Source organism: Staurois parvus, unplaced genomic scaffold, assembly GCF_062004578.1.
Source record: "Staurois parvus isolate SC_StPar_1 unplaced genomic scaffold, SC_StPar_1.0 ptg000439l, whole genome shotgun sequence".
In the NCBI taxonomy this organism is placed as follows: domain Eukaryota; kingdom Metazoa; phylum Chordata; class Amphibia; order Anura; family Ranidae; genus Staurois; species Staurois parvus.
In genome coordinates this window covers 7,405,987-7,428,009 of record NW_028318235.1, presented here as the reverse complement: position 1 = coordinate 7,428,009, position 22,023 = coordinate 7,405,987, and the positions used below count along the sequence as shown (strand labels likewise).

The following is a 22,023-nucleotide window of genomic DNA, read 5'->3' as shown; positions in this document are numbered from 1 at the left end:
GGGGCGCGCAGGAGGTGCGTTCTGGGAGGATGTCATATGACGCCCTCCCAGAACTGGACAACCGCCCTGTAGCCGTCATTCGGCTATAGCCCGGTTGGCATGCGGTTAAAGAGGCGTTCCAGGCTCACCCCATTAGATAATATAGGGAGAATTACCAGTCCAGGGGTCCAGCGCCGTCATCATCCAGGCTAGTTCTTCACTAGCCTCCGGGTTCCTGGCGCCAGCATTGCAAGTAAGGGAAACCGACTTCACAGACAGTTTCCTACTGCGCATGCGCCAGTCACACTGTGCCTTGTAATTGGTCCCGTAGTCTTCTGGGACCTGTGAAGTCTCTCAGATGACTGCGGGGGTGGGGGGGGAGAAGGGGGGCCAAACTTATGGCTCAGATTGCTGCGGTGAACTGAGCTGGAAGTGGGAGCGGGTACCTGTCAAAACCACAGTTTTTGAAGAGTTGAAGCTGTTATAGCTGCAAAGGGTGGGCCAACTCAATATTGAACCCAATGGACTAAGACTGGGATGCCATTAAAGTTCATGTGCGTGTAAAGGCACGTGTCCCAATACTTTTGGCAATATGGTGTATATGTTCACTGGGGTAGGTGTAGAATATGTAGACTTAAACAAGCTTAACGCATTGTCCCCCAAACCAACGTAACAAAGAAGTGCTTCTGTAAAGATCAGTAAACACGGTCAAGTGTTTTTTGTGCATCTGTCACAAGTAAGAAAAATGTAGTGAAGGCAGATGCATGAAATTGAGCATTTTAAGAATAATGTCCCTCTGTTCCTGTGTCAAGATTGAAGCCTACTTGATCTACGTGATTATATTAGTATAAGGAAGGACTTCTAAACAAGTTGAGATCTGCATTCCAGAGAGATATGGGATGGTAACTAGAGCACAGGGACAGGTTTTACTTTATGTATTACATCGATCTGGGTTTCTAGGGAATCCTTTGGGAATTGCATCCCTGTTGTCAAAGAATTATAGGCTGCTAAGAAGTAGGGGCCTAACTGTGGTAAAAAGGTTTGTAGTAGAATAGCATAAAGCCATCATAGCTAGCAGATTTTGCTCTATTTGTGGACTTGATTGCTTCTGTTAATTCTTCCATTAAAAATGGATATTCTAATATCTCAGTGATGTGAGGATTAAGTGTGGTAACCTGTATAACTCCAAGGGTTCATGCACTTTTTCCTCCAGCACTGTAAACGTTTAATGTGTATTCAATAAAGAGACAAGAAATTAGAATTGCTTGTGTGTTATCACCTTAAGCACACTGGGGTTGATTTACTAAAACTGGAGAGTGAAAAATCTGGTGCAGCTGTGCATAGAAAACAATCAACTTCCAGGCTTTTATGTCAAAGCTTAACTGAAGAAGTTGAAGTTAGAAGCTGATTGACTGCCATGCACAGCTGCACCAGATTCACAACTATCCAGTTTAAGTACATCAACCCCATTGTGTTTGTCAATTGTTGTGATTAGGATCACATCCTTTTTCCTGACACTGTACTTGGGTATACCTAAATTGCCATTGTTTTTAGTAGCTATATGGTAGGCACTTAATAGGTTAATATTGTACTGGATTAAGTGGTTATCCACTTACTGGCTAAGTAAACATTTAAAACTGATGTAAGCAGGCCTAAACTCGTGCAAATAAAAAATCTAAATGAATGCAAAGAATTCTGGTTAACAAATATGCATATATAAATGTTCAGAGATTAGTAGACTGTAGTCATGGATAAGGAATTACAGCGATATATGGGATACAATGTCTGGTTCCTCTGTTCTGCAACCAGTGCTTTGTCCTATTAATACAAAGCAGAGGATGCTTGGCAGGCTACAGTGCTGGAAATTTCCACTGTTACCAGTCCTGGAAATTTCCACCAGCATCTTCCATCCAGCTTCTCATTAGCAATTCTGACAGCTTCCAAAAGAGTATCACAGCTCTCTAGAATCTAACTCAATCCTTCCTAAGAGATAAAGATGGTACCTTTAAATCTAAATACGGTATGCTAGTTTGTTAAGCATCATGCTAAAGCCAAGATTGCCTCCTTTCTTATATTTCTCTTTGTAAGCAACATAAGCGTTGCTTCCATAAATAGGAATGGATTACTAACCTGTTTAATAAATAGTTTTTTTATTTTTATGTAATTATTCTACATACATTTAAAAGCTGCAATTATTAAAATATTACTAGATTATGGAAAAAGCTCTTGTGCTCAGAGGAATGGAAACTTTAGGCCTTGGGGGATAACATAATCTACTAGATATTTCATAGCAGGGATAGTTTCCTGGGGGCTAAAGATACTGTACCACAGCGTCACTCTGATGGTGGTCATAGTGAAGGGTGGGTGTTTTCTTAAAGGAAAGTATAATTCATGGCACATCTTTTTTTTGTATATTGCATCTATTGTGGCAGTGCAGTATCCTGTATCCACAGGTGGTGACCCAGGATTCTCAACCATACAGGTTGAGGGGCTCCAGGCAGTTCTCATAATGCAGAGGAAACTGGTTTATCAGTTTCCTCTTTGGTTTGTAAAGCCTGTTTTGGGACCTGTAGCCTGGAGATTTCTAAGAGATTTGGGAGGGATGAAATCTCCAATCCTGGGTCCATGTTTTGAGAACAGCCAGCACGCTGATTGCACAGGTGTGTGCAGGCCTTTTTGTGGAGGCCAGGCCATAATTCTGGGCTCCACCCCGGCAGACAGGAGTCAGGAGGGCTCCACCCCGGCAGACAAGAGGTTTCTGCCTTGGAGTCAGGTGGGCTTTACCTAAGAGAGGTGGAAGCCAGAATAGCTGTGTGCTAGAGGTTTGCTGTGTGCAAAAACAACCTTTTGGAAGGAGTCTGTAGGAGATAGACATAAAGCGGTATACCTGAGAGAGCCAGAAGGCTGAATATTGTTTAATTTGTTTGATGGTGGATGCCCCTGCGTGGGAAGCATTTATGGAACTTTTTCTTTTAAATAAAATTGGGCAAAAAGGCCCTTAAAAAGAAGTGAGTTGCTGTGTGCTTTTGAAAAGAAAAGCTCTACCATTTGAAGCGAGATCCCACACTATATAGATGTAGAAAAATATTAATAAAAAGCATCAGCCACTATCCCACCCTCTATGCATACAATAGAGCCCTTCTAACAGCCTGTTTTCTGGCTAGACTCCTTAATAATTTACACCTAATATAAATACTGTATATAAAACTCCTGTGTTAACACACCTTCAAATACTTTACCAATAAAGAATCATAAACCAAAGTGAACTTAGAAAAAATTGTACTGTGCAGTTGTTGCTGAACATCGTTTTGTATTAGAGGTACGGGGGGGGGGGGGGGGGGGGGGTATAGGGAATGTATTTTTTTTTTATCAGATTACACTTCAACTTAAGCATTACATGTAAATCTATACGATTTAGAGACAAGAAGTGTATTAAGGGCCAGTGGCTATATGGATCAGTCAACATCTACATGTTTGCTATATATCGCATCAGGCAATTTTTACCTTGCTTGTAACAGAGATGCAGGGTCAAGAAATACCACTAGGTATATGGTGCAGAATGTTAACACTTCTAAGATACAGTGCACATAGCCTGGAAGTTTAATATCTGGCTCTTTAGGGTGCAATGCATTTTATGAACATTCAGACAATGCTTTTAGGGAGCTGGTTAAAAGAGATGTTAGATTGATAGGGAAGCTAGGGCAAGGAAATGATTTGTGTTCTACAAATGCTGTAGTGTGAGAAAGCTGTAAAGCATTTTAATCTCATAGATGACATCTCTATAAAAACAATACATTGCATTTGAGTTTTTTTAAGTACTCTGGTAATCTGGCTTCATTCAATAAGCTGATGTTTGCAGGAAGTATGGAGTCTTACCCAGAGTTCTCCCATGTCAGTGTCATGACAGGTTAAACTACTGGTGGCTGCTGGACCTGGGGAGGACATGCATCCACCTGCAAGTATGGGCTCTTCAGCAGCAGGTTCTGGAGTGAAATAACTTAATTACAAAGGACATTGGTAATTGGTAAAATACTTGACTCGGGGGTGTTCATCATCAATGTATGCCTTTTACCTTTCTGCTTGAGAAAAAAAAAACCTGATGGAGCCCAGCAATTAACAATTCCAGAGGCTCATGAACTTTTGTGTAATTCCAAGGTGACAGACCAATGTACTGTATTCCCAAAATTCAATCATTTTGGCAGGATACTGCAGATGTTTTCACTGTTCCCTGCAGATGGGATGCATTTAAAGCTACCATGTGTGGTACTTTTGCTCTTGCCATTAAAGCTGTGTGCAAACCAAACTAACCATTACAGAATCTAAACTCAGACTTGCTGAGGCAGAATATTCTTCTTCTCCCCCCATACTTACAGGGTGTGGAAAGGTAGTGCTTGTGGAAAAATGTTTAAAGTGGATCTAAAGTTTTTTTCTTAATGCAATCCCTGTTTTACCACTTGTTGTCACTTTAATTTTGTTTGCACATGATTGGATGATGGAAGTCAAAGCTTTCCCTCATTTAATAGACTCTGAAGTCTATTTGCCTTTATTAAATCTACCACATAATGTATGAAAACAAATAGAAGTATGGATGTCTAGACAGAGTTAAGAGGTAAAATTGCTTATGAATCAAACTGAAGTTAAACATATTGTATGCAGTTTCTCACATGGTGAGCAAGTACTGTATGATGGTTAGAATAATACCTTATAATTGGCAATGCTTAATCCCTGATTACTTTCTGTATCTCTATTACACATCGTTATGCACAAATACTCTGTTCTATACTTACCTACTACACAGTGGATATTGGGGAACAAAAATAATCTTTAAAAAAAGAAAAGAAAAATATGATTAAGGCATCTGTGTGGAGCCTAAGGGATTTGAAACAATTGGAACCTCATGCTCATCACCCTAAACTTTGATGTTGATGTCTGTACCTACGCCTCTTGGCTACATGTTGGTCTGTAGAACAACAGTGCAAAAATGCTTACTTTGCATGCCATTTGAGGGAGAACATCTCTTCGGTGCCTCCCAGAGAGCTTTATTACAAATGTTACTAGAAGAAATAGTACCCTTTTGCTCAGTAAAAGAAATATATGCCTCATACTGGAAAACCTCTTACCTCTGAAGCTAAGATGTGTTTCTTTCATTATTCCCAGACCACTAAGTTCAAGTCCAAGTCTCGATTACCTTGTGAACTTTGGACTGCCAAATCTTCCATGTCTGCAAGAAAGTCCTCTTCCTCTTGCTTCTCAAAGTAGGGGGATATCGATTGGCCTTTGTGACCTATTGGACAGAAAGCATGCATGAGTAAAGGATGTAGTATCCAGGGGCTACAAGCTGGAACTTCAATCTCTGCCTGCACCCTGCTTTATGTTGTCAAACCTTCTTTCTCCTGGTCACCCTATAGAGTGGTTTGGGAGATATAGTTTCCCCATTTTTTGAGTGTCCATGGGTCTCCATCCTATTAATATGCAATATAACACACACAATGATCCTACTTTTTAATAAAAAAATCCAAAAAAGTCACTTGGTTCTCCAAGTGGCTTCTGGTGCATGGGCAGACGCATCCTTGTTTATTGGTTGTAGTGTATGTTGTCAAACCTTCCGACGTTTTCCACATCGACAGACATCTATGCAGTTCTGGCACAACTCCACTCTCAGGAAGTCATTACCATTGTTACAGAAAAGGGAAAGTTTCAAGGTCTCACCCCATTCTGGCTCTAAAAAAAACTCTATCTTCATTTGAGTGCTAAAATTATGCATTGAATCTACCAGGTTGGTCATTGTTTCCCTCCATCCAGGAGATTTTGTGGCCCTTGTGGATGTCAAAGATGGTAACTTGCAAGACTCACTTTCAAGCATATTAAAATTATCTCTGTGTTTTTCTGTGGGTATACAGCATCACTAGAGTATGCACTCAGGTGCTAGCCCCTATGCTTGCTCTTCTTCAAAGGGCATTCTTGTTGTGGGATATTTGGGGAATCCTTTTGCTGAGGGAAGAGCAGGCTCATACACTGTTGGTCAAAGTCCACAGGACAGTTCAGATTATTTGGAGTTTTGGCAGGATCCTGATCTTTGGTCTTCTCTTAGATACTGCTTAGTCTGGAGGTTTTTCCTCCTGAAAGATCTCCTGATTCCCCACTCTCAAATTTGGACTTTGCAATCAAGAAGCTGTCTAGCTCTCTGCATAAGCTGGTGTAGCAGTCTGGGGATTTGAAATCCCTGCTCTTCTCCCCTCTTTCTGCAGGGCTTCTGGGATGGATTACAGTTATTTTGATTGGTCATTGTCAGTAAAGGTTTGCATTTTCCATACCTGGCCCATCCCCGGAGAAGCGGAGAATCACTGTAGTAGTTGTGATCCTTGCTGTCCTCCAGGTCTTGTGCTGAGCAACTGCCCTGCTGTATAGTAACCACTGGGGGTTGCTCACTTGGCATGGGTGCCATTCAGAGAACATGTTGCATTTTTCTCATTGAATGCAAAGTGATCTCTGTCTGGATGAGGTTGATAGACTGGGGTGGTTCTGTCTAAAAAAAAAAATTAATATGGGGACAGTATTGCATAATGCAGTAACTGTCAAACTATCACAGTACTGAAAACTGAAAAATAGTCTGGTAACAAAGGGATATATACAGGCTAGTGTCAAGTACTTAAAGTACATGCAAGCTCTTGCATAAAATGTACTTATTTGCTCCTTTCAGTCTGTTAAATGTACTTTTTGAAAGTGTTTTAATATACATATTTGTTTTGAAAATGTGCCTAACGACTCATGTCAGTTAGCATCGTTCCCTACAAAAACACCTCTTCCTGTAATGGAGAAGAGATGGATGTGTGATGTAGTCCTAACACACACCCTTTTAGGTTAAAATAAAGAAGAAACGTGTAGAGAAAAAAAAAAGAAAATGAATGCAGCCACCCCAGCTGGAGGTAAGGAGCATGTATAGAAGTGGAGGATAATGGCCAAAGAGAGGAGGAGAGGAGCATGAGTAGAAGTGGAGAAAGATGGCCACAGTGGGAAAAAAGAGGAGCATTTATGCAAGTGAAGGATAATGGCCACAGAGTGGAGGAGAATGTATTTAAGTGAAGGAGAATGACCACAGAGGGCAGGAGAATGTATGGACATGGAGGAGGATAGCCATAGATGGGAGATGAATGTATAGAGGTGGAAGAAGATAGCAACAGCTGGGAAGAGACTGGAAGTGGTGGAGAATGTCCACAGATAAAAGGAGAATGTATGGAAGTGGAGGAGTAAGGCAGCACAGGGGAGGGGAGGAAGTTGGCCACAGTGGGAAAGAGAGGAGAATGTATGGAAGTGGAGAGGGGTGGCCACAGTGGGGTAGAGAGGAACATGTATGGAAGTAGAGAAAAAAAGCCACAGAGGGGAGGAGAACATAACAAGGACTGGGTGAGAGGGTTCCTGACCCACCTATTGTTACTCTTTGTTGCAAACAATTGCTTCCAATCAAGTTCTTTAGGTTCTAAGACATTCTGCAGCATGACCACAGTGGGGAGGAGAAAAACATGTATGGAAGATGGCCACAGAGGGAAGGAAAGAAGCATGCATTGAAGTGGAGGAGGATGGGCACAAAGGGGAGGAGATTGTATGGAAATGGAGGATAATGGCTACATTGGGGAAGAGAGGAAAATGTATAGAATTGAAGGAAGCTGGCCGAAAGTGGAGAGGGATGGCCACAGTAGAGAAGAGAGGAGCATGTATGGAAGTTGAAGAAGATGGTCATAAAAGGGAGGAAAGAAGCATGTATGGGAGTGGAAAAGGATGGACACAGAGGGGATGAGATTATATGGAAATGGAGGATAATGGCTACAGTAGGGAAGAGAGGATATTGTATAGAATTGGAGGAGGATGGCTCAAAGTGGATAGGGGTGCCCACAGCGGGGAAGAGAGAAGCATGTATGAAGCGGAGGCAGATGGCCACAGTGGGGAAGAGAGGACAATGTACTGAAGTGGAGGAGGGTGGCCAGAGTGGGGAAAAGAGGAGAATGAATAGAATTGGAGGTGGTTGGCTGGAAATGGAAAGGGCTGACAACAGTGGGGAAGAGAAGAGCATGTATGGAAGTGGAGGAAGATGGCCACACTGGGGAACAGAGGACAATGCATGGCAGTAAATGAGGATGGCCACAGAGGGGAGGAGAGGAGCATGTGTGGGAGTGGAGGAGGGTGGACACAGAAGAGAGGAGAGGAGAATGTATGGGAGGAGAGGAGAATGTATGGAAGTGGAGGAAGGTGACCACAAGGGGGAGGAGAGGAGCATGTATGTAAGTGGAAGGTGACACAAGGGGGAGGAGAGGAGCATGTATGGAAGTGGGAGGAGGTTGGCTGGCTGAGAGTGGAGAGGGCTGGCCATAGAAGAGGATGGAAGTGGAATAGGATGGCCACAGAGGAGCATGTATGAAAGTGGATGGCCACAGAGGGGAGGAAAACCGCATGTATGGTCATGGAGGAGGATGGCCACAAAGGGGAGGAGATGAGAATGTATGAAAGTGGAGGACGATGGCCACAGAGGGGAGGAGAATGTATGAAAGTGGAGGCGGATGGCCGAACGTGGAGAGGGCTGGCCATATTGGGGAAGAAAGAAGCATGTATGGAAGTGAAGTACGATAGCCACAGAGGGAAGTGTATGGTAGTGGAGGGGCATGTATGGACGTGGAGAAGGGTGGCCATGAAGGGGAGAAAGGGAGCATGTATAGAAGTGGAGAAGAATGGCCACAGAGGAGAGGAAAATGTATGGAAGTGGAGGAGAATGTATAGAAGTTGAGGAAGATGGTCACAGAGTGGAGGAGAGGAGCATGTATGGAAGTGGAGGTGAATACCCACAAAGGGGAGGGGAGATGTATGAAAGTGGAGGTGGATGGCCACAGTGGGGAAGAGGAGAATGTATAGAATTGGATGGCTGGAAGTGGAGAGGGTTCGCCACAGTGAGGAGGAGAGAAGCATGTATAACATTGGAGGAAGATGGCCACAGTGGGGAAGAGAGGAGAGTGTATGAAAGTGGAGGAGGGTGGCCACAGAGGGCAGGAGAGGATCATTTATGGAGCAGAGGAAAATGGACACAGAGGGGAGGATAGGAGCATGCATGGAAGTGGAGGAAGATGGCCACAGTGGGGAAGAGAGGAGAATGTAAAGAATTGGAGGATGGCCACAAGTGAAGAGATCTGGCCACAGTGGGGAAGAGAAACATGTATGGAATTGGAGGAAGATGGCCATAGTGGGGAAGAGAGGAACATGTATGGAAGTGAGAGAAGATGGCCACAGAAGGGAGGAGAGGAGCATGTATTGAAAAAGAGGAAGAAAAATTGGAGGAGGATGGCTGGAAGTGGAGAGGGCTGGCAACAGTGGGGAGGAGAAGAGCATGTATGGAAGTGGAGGAAGATGGCCACACTGGGAAATAGAGGAGAAAGAGCATGCATGGAAGCAGAGAAAGAAAGCCATAGTGGCGTAGAGAGAAGAATGTATAGAATTGGAAGAGGATGGATGAAAGTGGAGAGGGCTGGCTAGAGTGGGGGAGAGAGGTGCATACATAGAAGTGGAAGAAGACAGCCACAGAGGGAAGGAGAGGAGCATGTATAGAAGTGGTGAGAGCTGGCCATAGAAGGGAGGATGTATGGAAGTGGAGAATGGCCCCACAGAGGAGAGGAGCATATATGGAAGTGGAGGAGGCTGGCTATAGTGGGAAAAGAGGAGAATGCATAGAATTTGAGAAGCATGGCCAGAAATGGAGAGGGCTGGCAACAGTGGGAAAGAGCAGAGCATGAAAAGAGAAGATAAGAGAATGTATGGAAGTGGAGGATGGCCACAAAGGGGAAGAGAATGGATAGAATTGGAGTATGGCTGGAAGTGGAGAGGGCTGGCCAAAGAGGGGAGGAGTGGAGCATGTATGGAAGTGGAGGAGAATGGCCACAGCAAAAAGGAGAGGAGCATGTATGGAGTTGGAGGATTGCCACAGTGGGGAAGAGAGGAACATGTATGAATTGGAGAAAGATGATCACAGTGGGGAAGAGGAGAATGTACTGAAGTGGAGGAGGGTGGCCACAGAGGGCAGGAGAGGAACATGTATGGAAGCAGAGGAAGCTAGCCACAGAGGGGAGGATAGAAGCATGTATAGAAGTGAAGGAAGATGGCCACAGAGGAGAGGAGCATGTATGGAAGTGGATGGTCATAGTGGGGAAGAGAGGAGGATGTATGCAATTGGAGGAAGATGGCTGGAAATGGAGAAGGCTGGCAACAGTGAGGAATAGAAGAGCATGTATGGAAGTGGAGGAAGATAGCCACACTGGAGAACAGAGGAGAATATTTGGAAGTGGAGGATGGCCACCGAGGGGAGGAATATGTATCAAAGTGGCAGAGAAGAGAAAGAAGATGAGTGGGGAAGAGAGGAAAATGTATAGAATTGGAGGAAGTTGGCTGTAAGTGGAGAGGTCTGGACACAGTGGGGAAGAAAGGAGCATAATTGGAAGTGGAGTAAAATGGCCACAGTTGCAGAGAGAAGTGAAGGAAGATGGCCGTAAATGGAGAGGGCTGGCCATAGAGGGGAGGATAGGAGAATGCATGGAGGAAGATGCCATACTGGGGAACAGAGGAGAATGTATGGAAGTGGAGGATGACCACAGCAGTGTGGAATGTACAGCAGACATGGGTGGTGTGGAGGTTACTACAGACATGGACAGTGTGTAGATTACTACAGACATGGGCACAGGGCTGTCTTTAAGGAGGGGCTAAAGTGGCAGCTGCTCTGTGCCCAATCATTGCTGTGGTGCCCAAAGCAGCTGCCCCATATCTGCCAACTGTCCTGGTTTACAATCCCTTGATATCTTCATGCCACGCTGTGTCCCGATATCTTTGCATGAAGTGCTGTCACTTATGCTGCCCAGTTCTGCCTTACTGCCATGTACAGATAACTCACCTAAGCAGACCATGTCAACATTCACATGGAAATAACCAGCATTCATATGTAAATAGTGGCGGCATTCATATGTAAATAGAGGTGGCAATGTGGCATTCATGTGTATATTATGCCCACTTGGAGGTTCCAGCCACCATCACCTCTGCTGAATGCTGCCCATTGGAGAGGTAAACAGGGGCATGCTTGAAAGTCCTGCCTGCAACTGTGGTCACTGAGCCTACCATCAGGGTGCAAAGATGAGCAGAGGAAGCATGTAGAGTTAAGGTGGGGGGTAGGTAGGAGTGGAGAGGATGGAAGAGGTTTGGGACGCAGAGGTTAGCAGAGAAATTCAGGATGCAAAGGTGCACACGTCACATGTAGAGCAGCCCATTTATTTAAATGGATTGCTATATGCACTAGAAATGAGGAAAAAAGTCCCTGATCCTTTTTCAAAATCACACAGAGGAACGGATTTTGGTGCATGTGAAAATGTGCACGTCAGCAGATGTGTGAGGGTGTCATTAACAATATTCCCCTTTATATCAGTGACCAGTGTAGAAGCTTCTCTTTATATTGGTAGTCAGTAAAAAATCCTAACTTGCATTTATGGTCAGTGTCAAATCCACCCTTACAATGGTGGTCAGTGTAAATTTCCCTTTACATTGGTGCTAAATGTAGAACTGACTTTACACTGGTGGTCAGAGTAAATCTCCCCTTACATTGTGCATCAGTGTAAATCCCCCTGAACAATGGTGGATGGTGTAAAAATGTCCCCTCCCATCCCCATCCAGCAATGCCACTGATCCCATCCACCCCAACACTGCGACTGATCCCATCCCCCCACCAGCACTGTCACTCATCTCATCCCCCCCAGCACTGCCACTGATCAAACTCTCCCCCTCAGCACTGCCACTGATCCCAGGTAGTCCTAGGAGTTTGCTTTCTATTGGTGGGTAACCCTCACCTTCTTAGTCCATGGTGTGCAGGCAGTGAGATGATGTGATGTAGCTTTCAGCAACCAGTGAGATGTAATTTAGTGCTGTAACCTCTAGCAACCAATCAGTGAGCTGTAATGAGGTGCAGTAACCTCTAGTAACCAATAATGATGTGCAGTAACCACTAGTAACCAGTTAGCACTAATGATGTGAATTAACCTCTAGCAATTAGTCAGTGAGCGATAATGATAAGCTGTAACCTCCGACAACCAATCGTAATCGCTGCCTGATCTGCTGCATCAAACACATTTTGAGTCTAGCTGCTATTTAACGTATGTTTCAGAGCAGGTGGCGAGTGAAATTGCATGGGGGTCAAGAAAATGTTTGCCCATGGTCCAATCAACATTATCTGCTACAATAATACTGCTACAGGGCGGTACGGATGCGCAAAATCACATATACATTGCACACACACCGCGGCATCGGCTGTCAATCACCGAGTATCGGCTGGTGATGACTCGCCATCACCTGCTGATCGTGGAACATTACCGACGTAGGGAGAGAACTATAGGTAAACAATACAGTTTTCTTACCTGTCAGCTCCTGCACCTAGCTATGCATGGCTTTGCACACAGCACACAGTTAACCCTTTGATCGCCCCACTTGCTTTTTATTAGCACTGATCACTGTATTGGTGGCACTGGGGATGTCAGTGACACCAAGTCAGTTCTTCCCAGTGTCAGAATGCCTGCCGCAATCCTGCTACAGGTCACTGATCGCCGCCATTACTAGTTTAAAAAAAAAAATCCCAGTATATATACTGCCATTTGTAAACACTATAACTCTCACGTAAACCAATTTACACATATTGGAATTTTTTTTTTTCAGCATAGACATGTAGCAGAATACATTTTGGCCTAAATTTATGACGAATTTGATTTTTTTTTTTTTTGTTGAACATATTTAATAGCAAAAAGTCAAAAATATAGTTTTTCTCTAAATTGTCGGGTATTTTTGTTTTCATAGCGCAAAAAATATAACACACAGGCGATCAAATACCACCAAAAGAAAGCTCTATTTGTGGGAAAAAAAGGATGTAAATTTCATTTGGGTGCAGCATTGCATGACCACACAATTGGCCTGGTCAGGAAGGGGGGTAAATCCTCTGGAGGGCAAGTGGTTAAAGATGGCCCTGCATGGGCACTCTGGAGAGTGCAGCAGCCACGGGCAATCTGGAGGGTGCCGCAGCCACGGGCACAGCAGACACGGGCACTGTGGAGGGTGCCGCAGCCACGGGCACTGTGGAGGGTGCAATAGGAAGAAGGGTCAGCCGCACAGCAGAGGATAGATGAATATAGTGTGTATTTATTAATCCATAGGACACACAAAACACAAGGACATGAATACAGGACTTGACAAAGTTAACAAGTCCTGTATTTATGTCCTGGTGTTTTGTGTGTCCTATGGATCAATAAATACACACTACACCGAGTTCCAAATTATTATGCAAATTCTATTTAAGTGTCACAAAGATGAAATATTTTGTTTTTCAGTTTAACTCATGGATGGCATTATGTGTCAGGGCTCTTTTGATCACTGAAAACAATCTCGGACACCTGTGATAATTAGATTGGCCGGTGAGCCCAATTTAAGGAAAAACTACTAAAGGAGGGTGTTCCACATTATTGAGAAGAGCACCATTTTCAAGGAATATGGGGAAGAAAAAGGATCTCTCTGCTGCCGAAAAGAGTGAAATAGTTCAATGCCTTGGACGAGGTATGAAAACATTAGATATTTCACGAAAACTTAAGCGTGATCATCGCACTATTAAGAGATTTGTGGCTGATTCAGAGCACAGACGGGTTCGTGCAGATAAAGGCACATTGAGGAAGATTTCTGCCAGATCCATGTATCGGATCAAGAGAGCAGCTGCTAAAATACCATTACATAGCAGCAAACAGATATTTGAAGCTGCTGGTGCCTCTGGAGTCCCACGCACATCAAGGTGTAGAGTCCTCCAGAGTCTTGCAACTGTGAATAAACCTTCTATTTGGCCACCACTAACCAATGCTCACAAGCAGAAATGGCTGCATTGGGCAGAAAAATACATGAAGACTAATTTTCAAACAGTCCTGTTCACTGATGAGTGCCGTGCAACCCTGGATGGTCCAGATGGATAGAGTAGTGGATGGTTGGTGAACGGCCACCCTGTTCCAACAAGGCTGCGACGTCAGCAAGGCGGTGGTGGAGTCATGTTTTGGGCCGGAATCATGGGAACAGAGCTGGTCGGCCCCTTTAGGATCCCCAAAGGTGTAAAGATGACCTCTGCAAAGTATGTGGAGTTTATGACTGACCACTTTCTTCCCTGGTACAGAAGGAAGAACTATTCTTTCCATAATAAAATCATCATCATGTATGACAATGCACCATCTCATGCTGCAAAGAATACCTCTGCATCAATGGCTGTTATGGGGATAAAAGGAGAGAAAGCCATGGTGTGGCCTCCATCCTCCCCTGACCTCAATCCTATTGAGAACCTCTGGAGCATCCTCAAGAAAAAGATCTATGAGGGTGGGAGGCAGTTTACATCCAAACAGCAGCTCTGGGAGGCTATTCTGACATCTTGCAAACAAATTCAAGCAGAAACTGTCCAAAAACTCACAAGTTCAATGGATGCAAGACTTGTGAAGCTGCTCTCAAATATGGGGTCCTATGTTAAAATGTAACGTGACCTGTTAAAATGTTTAAAAAGTTAAAATGTTGTTAAAAATTTGATTGAAATAGCTTTTGATTTCAGTAAATATGCTGCAAACACAACAAATGACAATTTTCAGTTCTTTACAACCTATAAAGTGTTTTGAAACTTACTGTGCGTAATAATTTGGAACAGTGCATTGTAAGGTTTTTATGTTTAAAAAAAAATACTATTATCATTAGGAGGTTTGTTCAATAAAATTTGAATTGTACTCTTTAATAGTTGATAACATGAGAATTATGCTGTTATTTACATCAATTATTTAGGTAAATGAGAAAAATATCATTTGCATAACAATTTGGAACAGGGTGTATATTCATCTATCCACCGCTGTGCGGCTGACCCTTCTTCCTATTGCATCGTGTGTTGTGGCGAGACAGAGCCTGCATCTGTTGTGGATTGATCTGGATTGTTTGCCTGAGTGGTATATCTTTTTGTACTGTGGAGGGTGCCGCAGACAAGGGCACTGTGGAGGGTGCCGCAGACAAGGGTAGAGTAGACAAGGGCACTGCGGAGGGTGCCGCAGACGCGGGCACTGCGGAGGGTGCCGCAGATAGGGGCACTGCGGAGGGTGCCGCAGACAAGGGCACTGCGGAGGGTGACGCAGACACGGGTACTGCGGAGGGTGCCACAGACACAGGCACAAGGTGCTGCAGACAAGGTCACTGTGGAGGGTGCAGCAGACACGGGTATAGTAGACAAGGGCACTGTGGAGGGTGCTGCAGACACGGGCACAAGGTGCCGCAGACAAGGGCACTGCGGAGGGTGACGCAGACACGGGTACTGCGGAGGGTGCCACAGACACAGGCACAAGGTGCTGCAGACAAGGTCACTGTGGAGGGTGCAGCAGACACGGGTATAGTAGACAAGGGCACTGTGGAGGGTGCTGCAGACACGGGCACAAGGTGCCGCAGACAAGGGCACTGCGGAGGGTGCCGCAGACATAGGCGTTATGGAGGGTGCCGCAGACACGGGCAATGCGGAGGGTGCCGCAGACAAGGGCACTGTGGAGGGTGCCGCAGACACGGGCAATGCGGAGGGTGCCGCAGACAAGGGCACTGTGGAGGGTGCCGCAGACACGGGCAATGCGGAGGGTGCCGCAGACAAGGGCAATGCGGAGGGTGCCGCAGACAAGGGCAATGCGGAGGGTGCCGCAGACAAGGGCACTGTGGAAGGTGCCGCAGACACGGGCGGTATGGAGGGTGCCGCACACACGGGCACTGTGGAGGGTGCCGCAGACAAGGGCACTGTGGAGGGTGCCGCAGACACGGGCGGTATGGAGGGTGCCGCAGACATGGGCACTGTGGAGGGTGCCGCACACACGGGCACTGTGGAGGGTGCAGCAGATACGGGTACAGCAGACACTGGCAATGTGGAGGGTGAAGCAGACACGGGCGGTATGGAGGGTGCCGCAGACATGGGCACTGCGGATAGAAAGCCAAGAGCGGTGACCAGAGAACTGGCTATACAAGTGCAGCAGGCAAGGAGCCAGTCATGACTGGAGGCACAGGAGAAGGTCTGCCGAAGGCAATGTAAGATTCCAATAACAAACACCTCAAGTCTCCGCTGACCCCGTCGTGTGAGGCGAGGAGTGAAGAGCACCTTTGTCCCACATTCCCTCCATAGACACCATCAGGTGACACGTCCCCCTGTCAGCACAGTGCACGTGTACTTCCCTCCCGGCTTTGTATAAGAGAGGGCGGAGAAGGGGCGTGGTCAGACAGTGGAGAGATGTGTTGGGCGGGGAATAGGAAGCTGATATGAAGCTGTAAAGCCGGAGATCGACTTACCAGTAAGATCAGGCTGGACCGGCATCTTCCTGTGCGGACATCTTCCAGGACGGGTAAGTGAGCGGCTGTGTGTGCACGGTATGTATCACTGTGTTCTTCTGATAGGGGAATCCTGGGGTCCTGGTATAGTATGACGTAAGAGCGGATGTATGTAGGAAGAGGGCACTGGACACCCTGTAGACCCCCATAGTTGGTGCAGTCCAGGATACTTGCACTAACAGTTCCATTCTCTGGGGTTTCTTTCTTCTCAGTCTAAGTAGTTTTGTGTCAGGGCCATGAATGAATGGTGTCCTGGTGACCACATGTCCAGGCTTTGCTGTGTGCTGCTGACATTCTTCATTCATTTCTCCATGTTGTCAGACCCCTCCCATGTCATCATGGATCTCCCTGTTCTCCCATACTTCACTACCACTCATGTCAACTGCTATCTCCTATGGGCTAAAAAAGCCACCTTTATTGTTCCGCCCCTGACCGTAACTCTGTTAGGTGGCCATACACACTTCAATAAAGGATTGATTTCTTTTCCTTTATCAATCCATAGTCAGCAACCCTTTCATTGATATGACACACAGGCAAGTAGATTTTGAATGCTAGTTGGAGGATACGATCCTAAATGATCGATCACATCTCTATATCCGCCATGCAATCTCCTAATCGAATCAATCGAAATACGATCCAATTCATGACCGTAGTGTCCGATTGATGCAAAGCGATCAATGGCATTCTAACCTAGATAATTGACTCGGTTTGAATCTGAAATCTAGTCTAAGTCAATTGGAAGAAAAGTTACAGCTTTTATTATTATTTGCCAATCCAGTCGCTTTGAGCAAATCACACATCAACCAATAATTCTAGAGTGTGTATGCCCATCATAATAATTACTGATGTTTATACACAGGATTTTCACCTGTTCATCCCATGTAGACAAACAAGGATTTTCGCAGGGGCACACGCTTAAAGCTCAACTCCAGGCAAAAAAAAAAAAAAAAATTCCCGTGCAGTGGGGCGATGCTAACTGCTCATTTTTGTCTAGGTGGGAGGAGATTTTTCTTCCTTAATCCTTCAATAATCCCAGCACAAGGCCAATCCGGTGCCCGCAAGCTACATTGGTCTTGAATTATGGATTGTGCATAATGTCATCAATCCCATAGACCAGGAACAGTCCACCACTGGATTGTGGGGGAGCACTGTTATCTGGTGGAATAAAGGATCGGGTCAGTATGAGCTTTCTGCTCATCCCTAGACAAAATGAGTAGTTGACCTGCATGGGGATGCATTTTTTTTTTCCCCCTACGTTGGACTTTAAAGTCCTTTTCAGCCAAGGAAGCTACCTTCTTGGCCTCTGTTTGATCTGCAACTGCTATGGTGCTGCACCTGTGATCATTTCTTACACCAGCCATTTGATGTTTGACAGTTTGGTTGAGAACACAAGCAAATGTGACCATTTGTATTCCCAATACGTGTCCAGAATGTAACTGGTTTTTGAAACCGTTAAACCAGTGAGTTTAGATCCGCTTTAACTATGTCCATATGAATAATGCCATAATTATTACATCTATACATAACAGTTTACGTTTTTTAAGCTTTTGCTGATACTTTTTAAATGGGGGTGCGGGTCCAGGGCCAAAACTTGAAGCAGTAGGTAGCTGATTACTTTTTTTCTTTTTTTTAATGTATAATTTTTTCACAGTGTTTTTTATTTCTCTCAATAGTTTAACCATGGCTGAGAAATTCAAGGTTGAGAGTCCCAATGTACGCTATCTAAAGGATGTTATAGAAGCCGATTACAACTATAGCACTACCAAAGTCTATGAAGAAAATGGTGTTACCAAGGTAATGTATTGATGAACGTGAAATCAATTTTTATTTAAATTTTGCTATATTATACCAAATGTTTATAATATATTCATGCACATAAAGATCCATCTTGCAGTACACAGACTAGAAAAAAATTTAATCCAGGGATGTTATGTTTTAAAAGGTCCTAGAATGCCCAGTGTTTTCAAATATATCCCTGAAGATAAAAATGTGAGCTGGGGTTCCCATTTTGGAATTTTGACAACAGTGATTTGTCCATAAGGAAATAGCTGAAAAGTCCTGCCCTCTATTACTTGTGTGGAATAGCTTATTATTCTACAGGATTTATATAGCGCCAACCGTTTGCAATACAATTTGGTACAAGAGGAAACGGAAGGCCCTGCTCGTTGGAGCTTACAATCTAGGAGATTAGACAAGGTGTGTAAGGTAATCGCCTGGTGAGAGTGTTTAGTGTGTGTGCGTGTGTGTGTGTGTGTGTGTGTGTGTATGTGTATGTGTACACCAAGCACAGTAGGATATCTTGTGCTGGCTATAGTGATTTATTTGGGTCGTCTAAATCAGGGGTCTCCAAACTATGGCCCTCCAGGTGTTGAGAAACTGCAAGTCCCATGAGGCCTTGCAAGACTCGACAGCCACAGGCAAGACTCCCAGAGGCATGATGGGACTTGTAGTACTTCAACAGCTGAAGAGCTATAGTTTTCAGACCCCTGGTCTAAAGGATTGTTTATGCAGTGGTTGTTCAGGCTGTGAATTTGCCAGAATAGAAGTATGAGTTGCAAAGGTATGCTAGTAAGGTAGCGTCCAGAGGTTGGGATAATAGTGCACAGCAGGGAGACATCCAAAACTGTTGAATGCTAAAGATTCTACTTGCAGATGTTAATGGTTAGTATTTTTTTTTTTTTTCTAGTGTGGTTGCTAAAAAAAAAAAGTCACTTTAAAACACTCTTTAGCTCTACTTTGGGATCGCCAAATACAAATCTTATTGGAATTATTTCTTTTGTTTAAAACAATCTTACAAACAATAGCTTGCATTGTTTTTCTATAAGCGGTAACCCAAAAGTGAACAAAAACAGACAAGGGCGCACTCTCATCGTGCATTACCGTGGTAACCCACGTATTTATTGAATAAACAAATGGATGTATACTCACAAACCAACAGAAATAAAAGCACAAAGTGTGGTCCGCAATGACAGCGGATGCAATGCTGTGCCGTTGATAAGGATGAGCTGACACGTTTCGGGAGATGAACCCGCTTCCTCAGAGATTTGGTAACCCAAAAGTATTGATGTCATAAAAAAAAACCCAGACAACTAGTATATTTTTTTTTGGACTGCAAAAGCAGTAAAGGTAAAGCCAAGAAGTATGGCCAGAAACAAAGTACCTCATCTCTGGTTTTTTCAGTATTTGTTGTAACTTTTACTTTTCTGGTACCAAAAGCGCTTTATTGGCACATCAAAGTGAAATGTACAAAAATATAATCCGTATAAACATCAATAAATACAACTTCATTAAGTATGGCAGCATCATGGACCCATGCAGGGGGTCTTGAACAATAACCGCTTGGTAAAGGCCGTTATGGTCTATTACAATAAAGATAAGGTCACATATACTGTATCTTGTAGTGTAAATGTACAGCATCCTGATGATTGGACAAGCCCGCCCAATCCTTTGATCAGCTACACAATACAGAATGAGATTGAAATCATGCTGATAGTGATTGACCATAAACATCAGACCTAGGTATGCGTGTTGATAATAGCTAGTGACTGCTCACTATTGAGGTCAAAACCCAACAAAAAAAGAGAAATGGGGTCCTCTGAGCTATAGAGAAGGAGGAGCCAAAGAACTCAAGAAAAGGCACCAAGGAAGATGAAGTAAAGGAAGGGGGGAAAATGAGTAGTGTTTTCTCGCCACAGGGGACCTCAGACACGGATCCATCTCAAGATGGATCGAGTGGGGTGATGACAGGACTACCAGTTACAGATGGACCGGTCGTGTTGTAAATCTAGACTGGTTGGTAGTTAGGCCAGGGCTACCAAATCGACAAACTGACCGTGTTTATCTTCCAATACCGTAGCTTTTTATTACTGAAAATACCCTGTATTCTGGATTTCATTTCTTCAAAGTGGACTGTCTGCAATTTCCAGGCACATGCTATGGTTTGCCTAGTTGCTATAAAGAAGAACTCGATCAATATCCTAGATTTGTGTGGGTCTATGAAGGAGAGCTTCGCTCAGGCTTTTCCACAGGTTGAGATGTGTGACCAAGTGGATCAAATTATATACCCTAGTCCACAAGTGGTAGGCCATTGGGCAGGACCACCAAATGTGAAACATTGTTCCTGTGTTTGCGCACCCTCTGAAGCAAAGGGGATTGTATCCAGCATACATGGCTATGAGCGCAGTGGTGAAATACCAATGGGTGGGAACCTTGTATTTATTTTCCAATGCCTGCATATTCCAGGAGCATTTTGAGGTGGCCTGTCACATTGGTATCCAATCCTCCATTGATAAATTCTTTTAAGGTCCACTGAACACCGTAAGAAGGCAATTCGCTGGTCACAAATGGACATATAAATCAGAGACAGGTTGCCTTTTAGTGTTTGCAAAATATTTATATATAGATTGAAATCTTGTAAGAGTCTTTGGAGAAGCAAGATTTCTCACCAAGGGTTCAATAAAATGACAAAGCTGAAGATACCGAAAGAGTTCAGTTGAGGGAATGTGATAGTTATCACAAACTTTGGCCATATGTTTGTAATCCTTTCACTGTTGGCACTGAATGAATTGTCTCAAAGCACTGGGAAATCCACCAAAAGAAAGGATACTTGTCTGACATTCCAGGTGGAAATGGGGGACAATGAAACATTTGGAGAAGGGGTAATGAGGAGACCTTAATCCTGCAGAATATTTGCAGGAATCCCATATCAGCGTGTGCGCCAAGATTGGGTTTAGCTGCTTTGCCCTAGCCATAGATGGAAGCCAGGGGAGGGGAGTCGGATGGACATCCATGATATCTACCATGACCCAAAGTGGCAAGTCTGGCCCCTCATAGAATTGAACTACTGGTGTTATTTGGGCTGCCAGATAATAGTGCCATATGTTTGGAATCCCAAGCCCGCCGCGTAATTTAGGGCGAAAAAGGATGGGGTGCGACAGTCGCGAGCAGCCTGATGCCCATACAAAGTTTTTATAACTTGTCGTAAGATTGGTAATATATGAAAGGGTATCTTAATAGGTAGAATGGATATGACATCTTGATGACATGGATTCTACTGAACCTTGATAAAGACATCTTTTCCCAAGAGGAAAGCAACTTCTGCAAGTGTTGTAATACTGGCAGTTTCTTTGACTTATAAAGTGAATCATATGTGGATGTAAAGGTTATTCCCAGGTAAGAAAGAGTGCTTATTCATTGATATGGAAATTGTGTTTGTGGAGATGGTGTTGTGTTGCTTGTTGTAACTTTTACTTTTATTCAGAAAAAAGCTTTGCATTCTTTTCACTGACTGCAAAGTGTTTTGTTATTGGAGGAGGTGCCGATGCACATCAAAATCTCCCCTCCTCCAATCAGAGTGCTTTGCATTCAGTGAAAAGAATTCATGTCTTTTTCTGAATGTGGAAGGTGCCAAGTGAGCAAACGTCTATATCTGTACTATAGTTGGAATTACAAGACTCTAGCAAATGTTCAGTGTTGTCATAGGAGTGCAGGCTGAATACAAAGTAAAAGCGTTATAAAATGCTGCAGCAGCAAGAGATGAGGCACACTTCATTCGAGGAAACTCATTTTTATTGTGCAAAAATAAAAAAATCGTTTTTGGCTATGCTTCAGCTTTAAAAGGTAGTA

General features: G+C 44.1%; 1 protein-coding gene and 1 long non-coding RNA gene across 3 annotated transcripts in view; one reads left to right on the top strand and one right to left on the bottom strand.

Moving 5' to 3' along the window:
* The window catches only part of LOC149454068 (uncharacterized), a 66,354-nt gene extending 49,880 nt beyond the window's left edge, over window positions 1-16,474 (bottom strand). For both annotated transcript variants that reach the window (XR_016314389.1, XR_016314390.1), the window contains exons 1-2: window positions 16,360-16,474; window positions 5,100-5,263 (exon numbers count right to left, since the gene is read on the bottom strand). This is a non-coding gene — a long non-coding RNA (uncharacterized LOC149454068). The remainder of the gene's footprint in view (window positions 1-5,099; window positions 5,264-16,359) is intronic.
* Window positions 16,263-22,023, top strand: part of ISYNA1 (inositol-3-phosphate synthase 1) — a 34,221-nt gene continuing 28,460 nt past the window's right edge. The window contains exons 1-2 of the mRNA XM_089687908.1: window positions 16,263-16,412; window positions 18,072-18,192. Coding sequence (XP_089544034.1) covers window positions 18,079-18,192 — 114 coding nt within the window. The 5' untranslated portion in view covers window positions 16,263-16,412; window positions 18,072-18,078. The remainder of the gene's footprint in view (window positions 16,413-18,071; window positions 18,193-22,023) is intronic.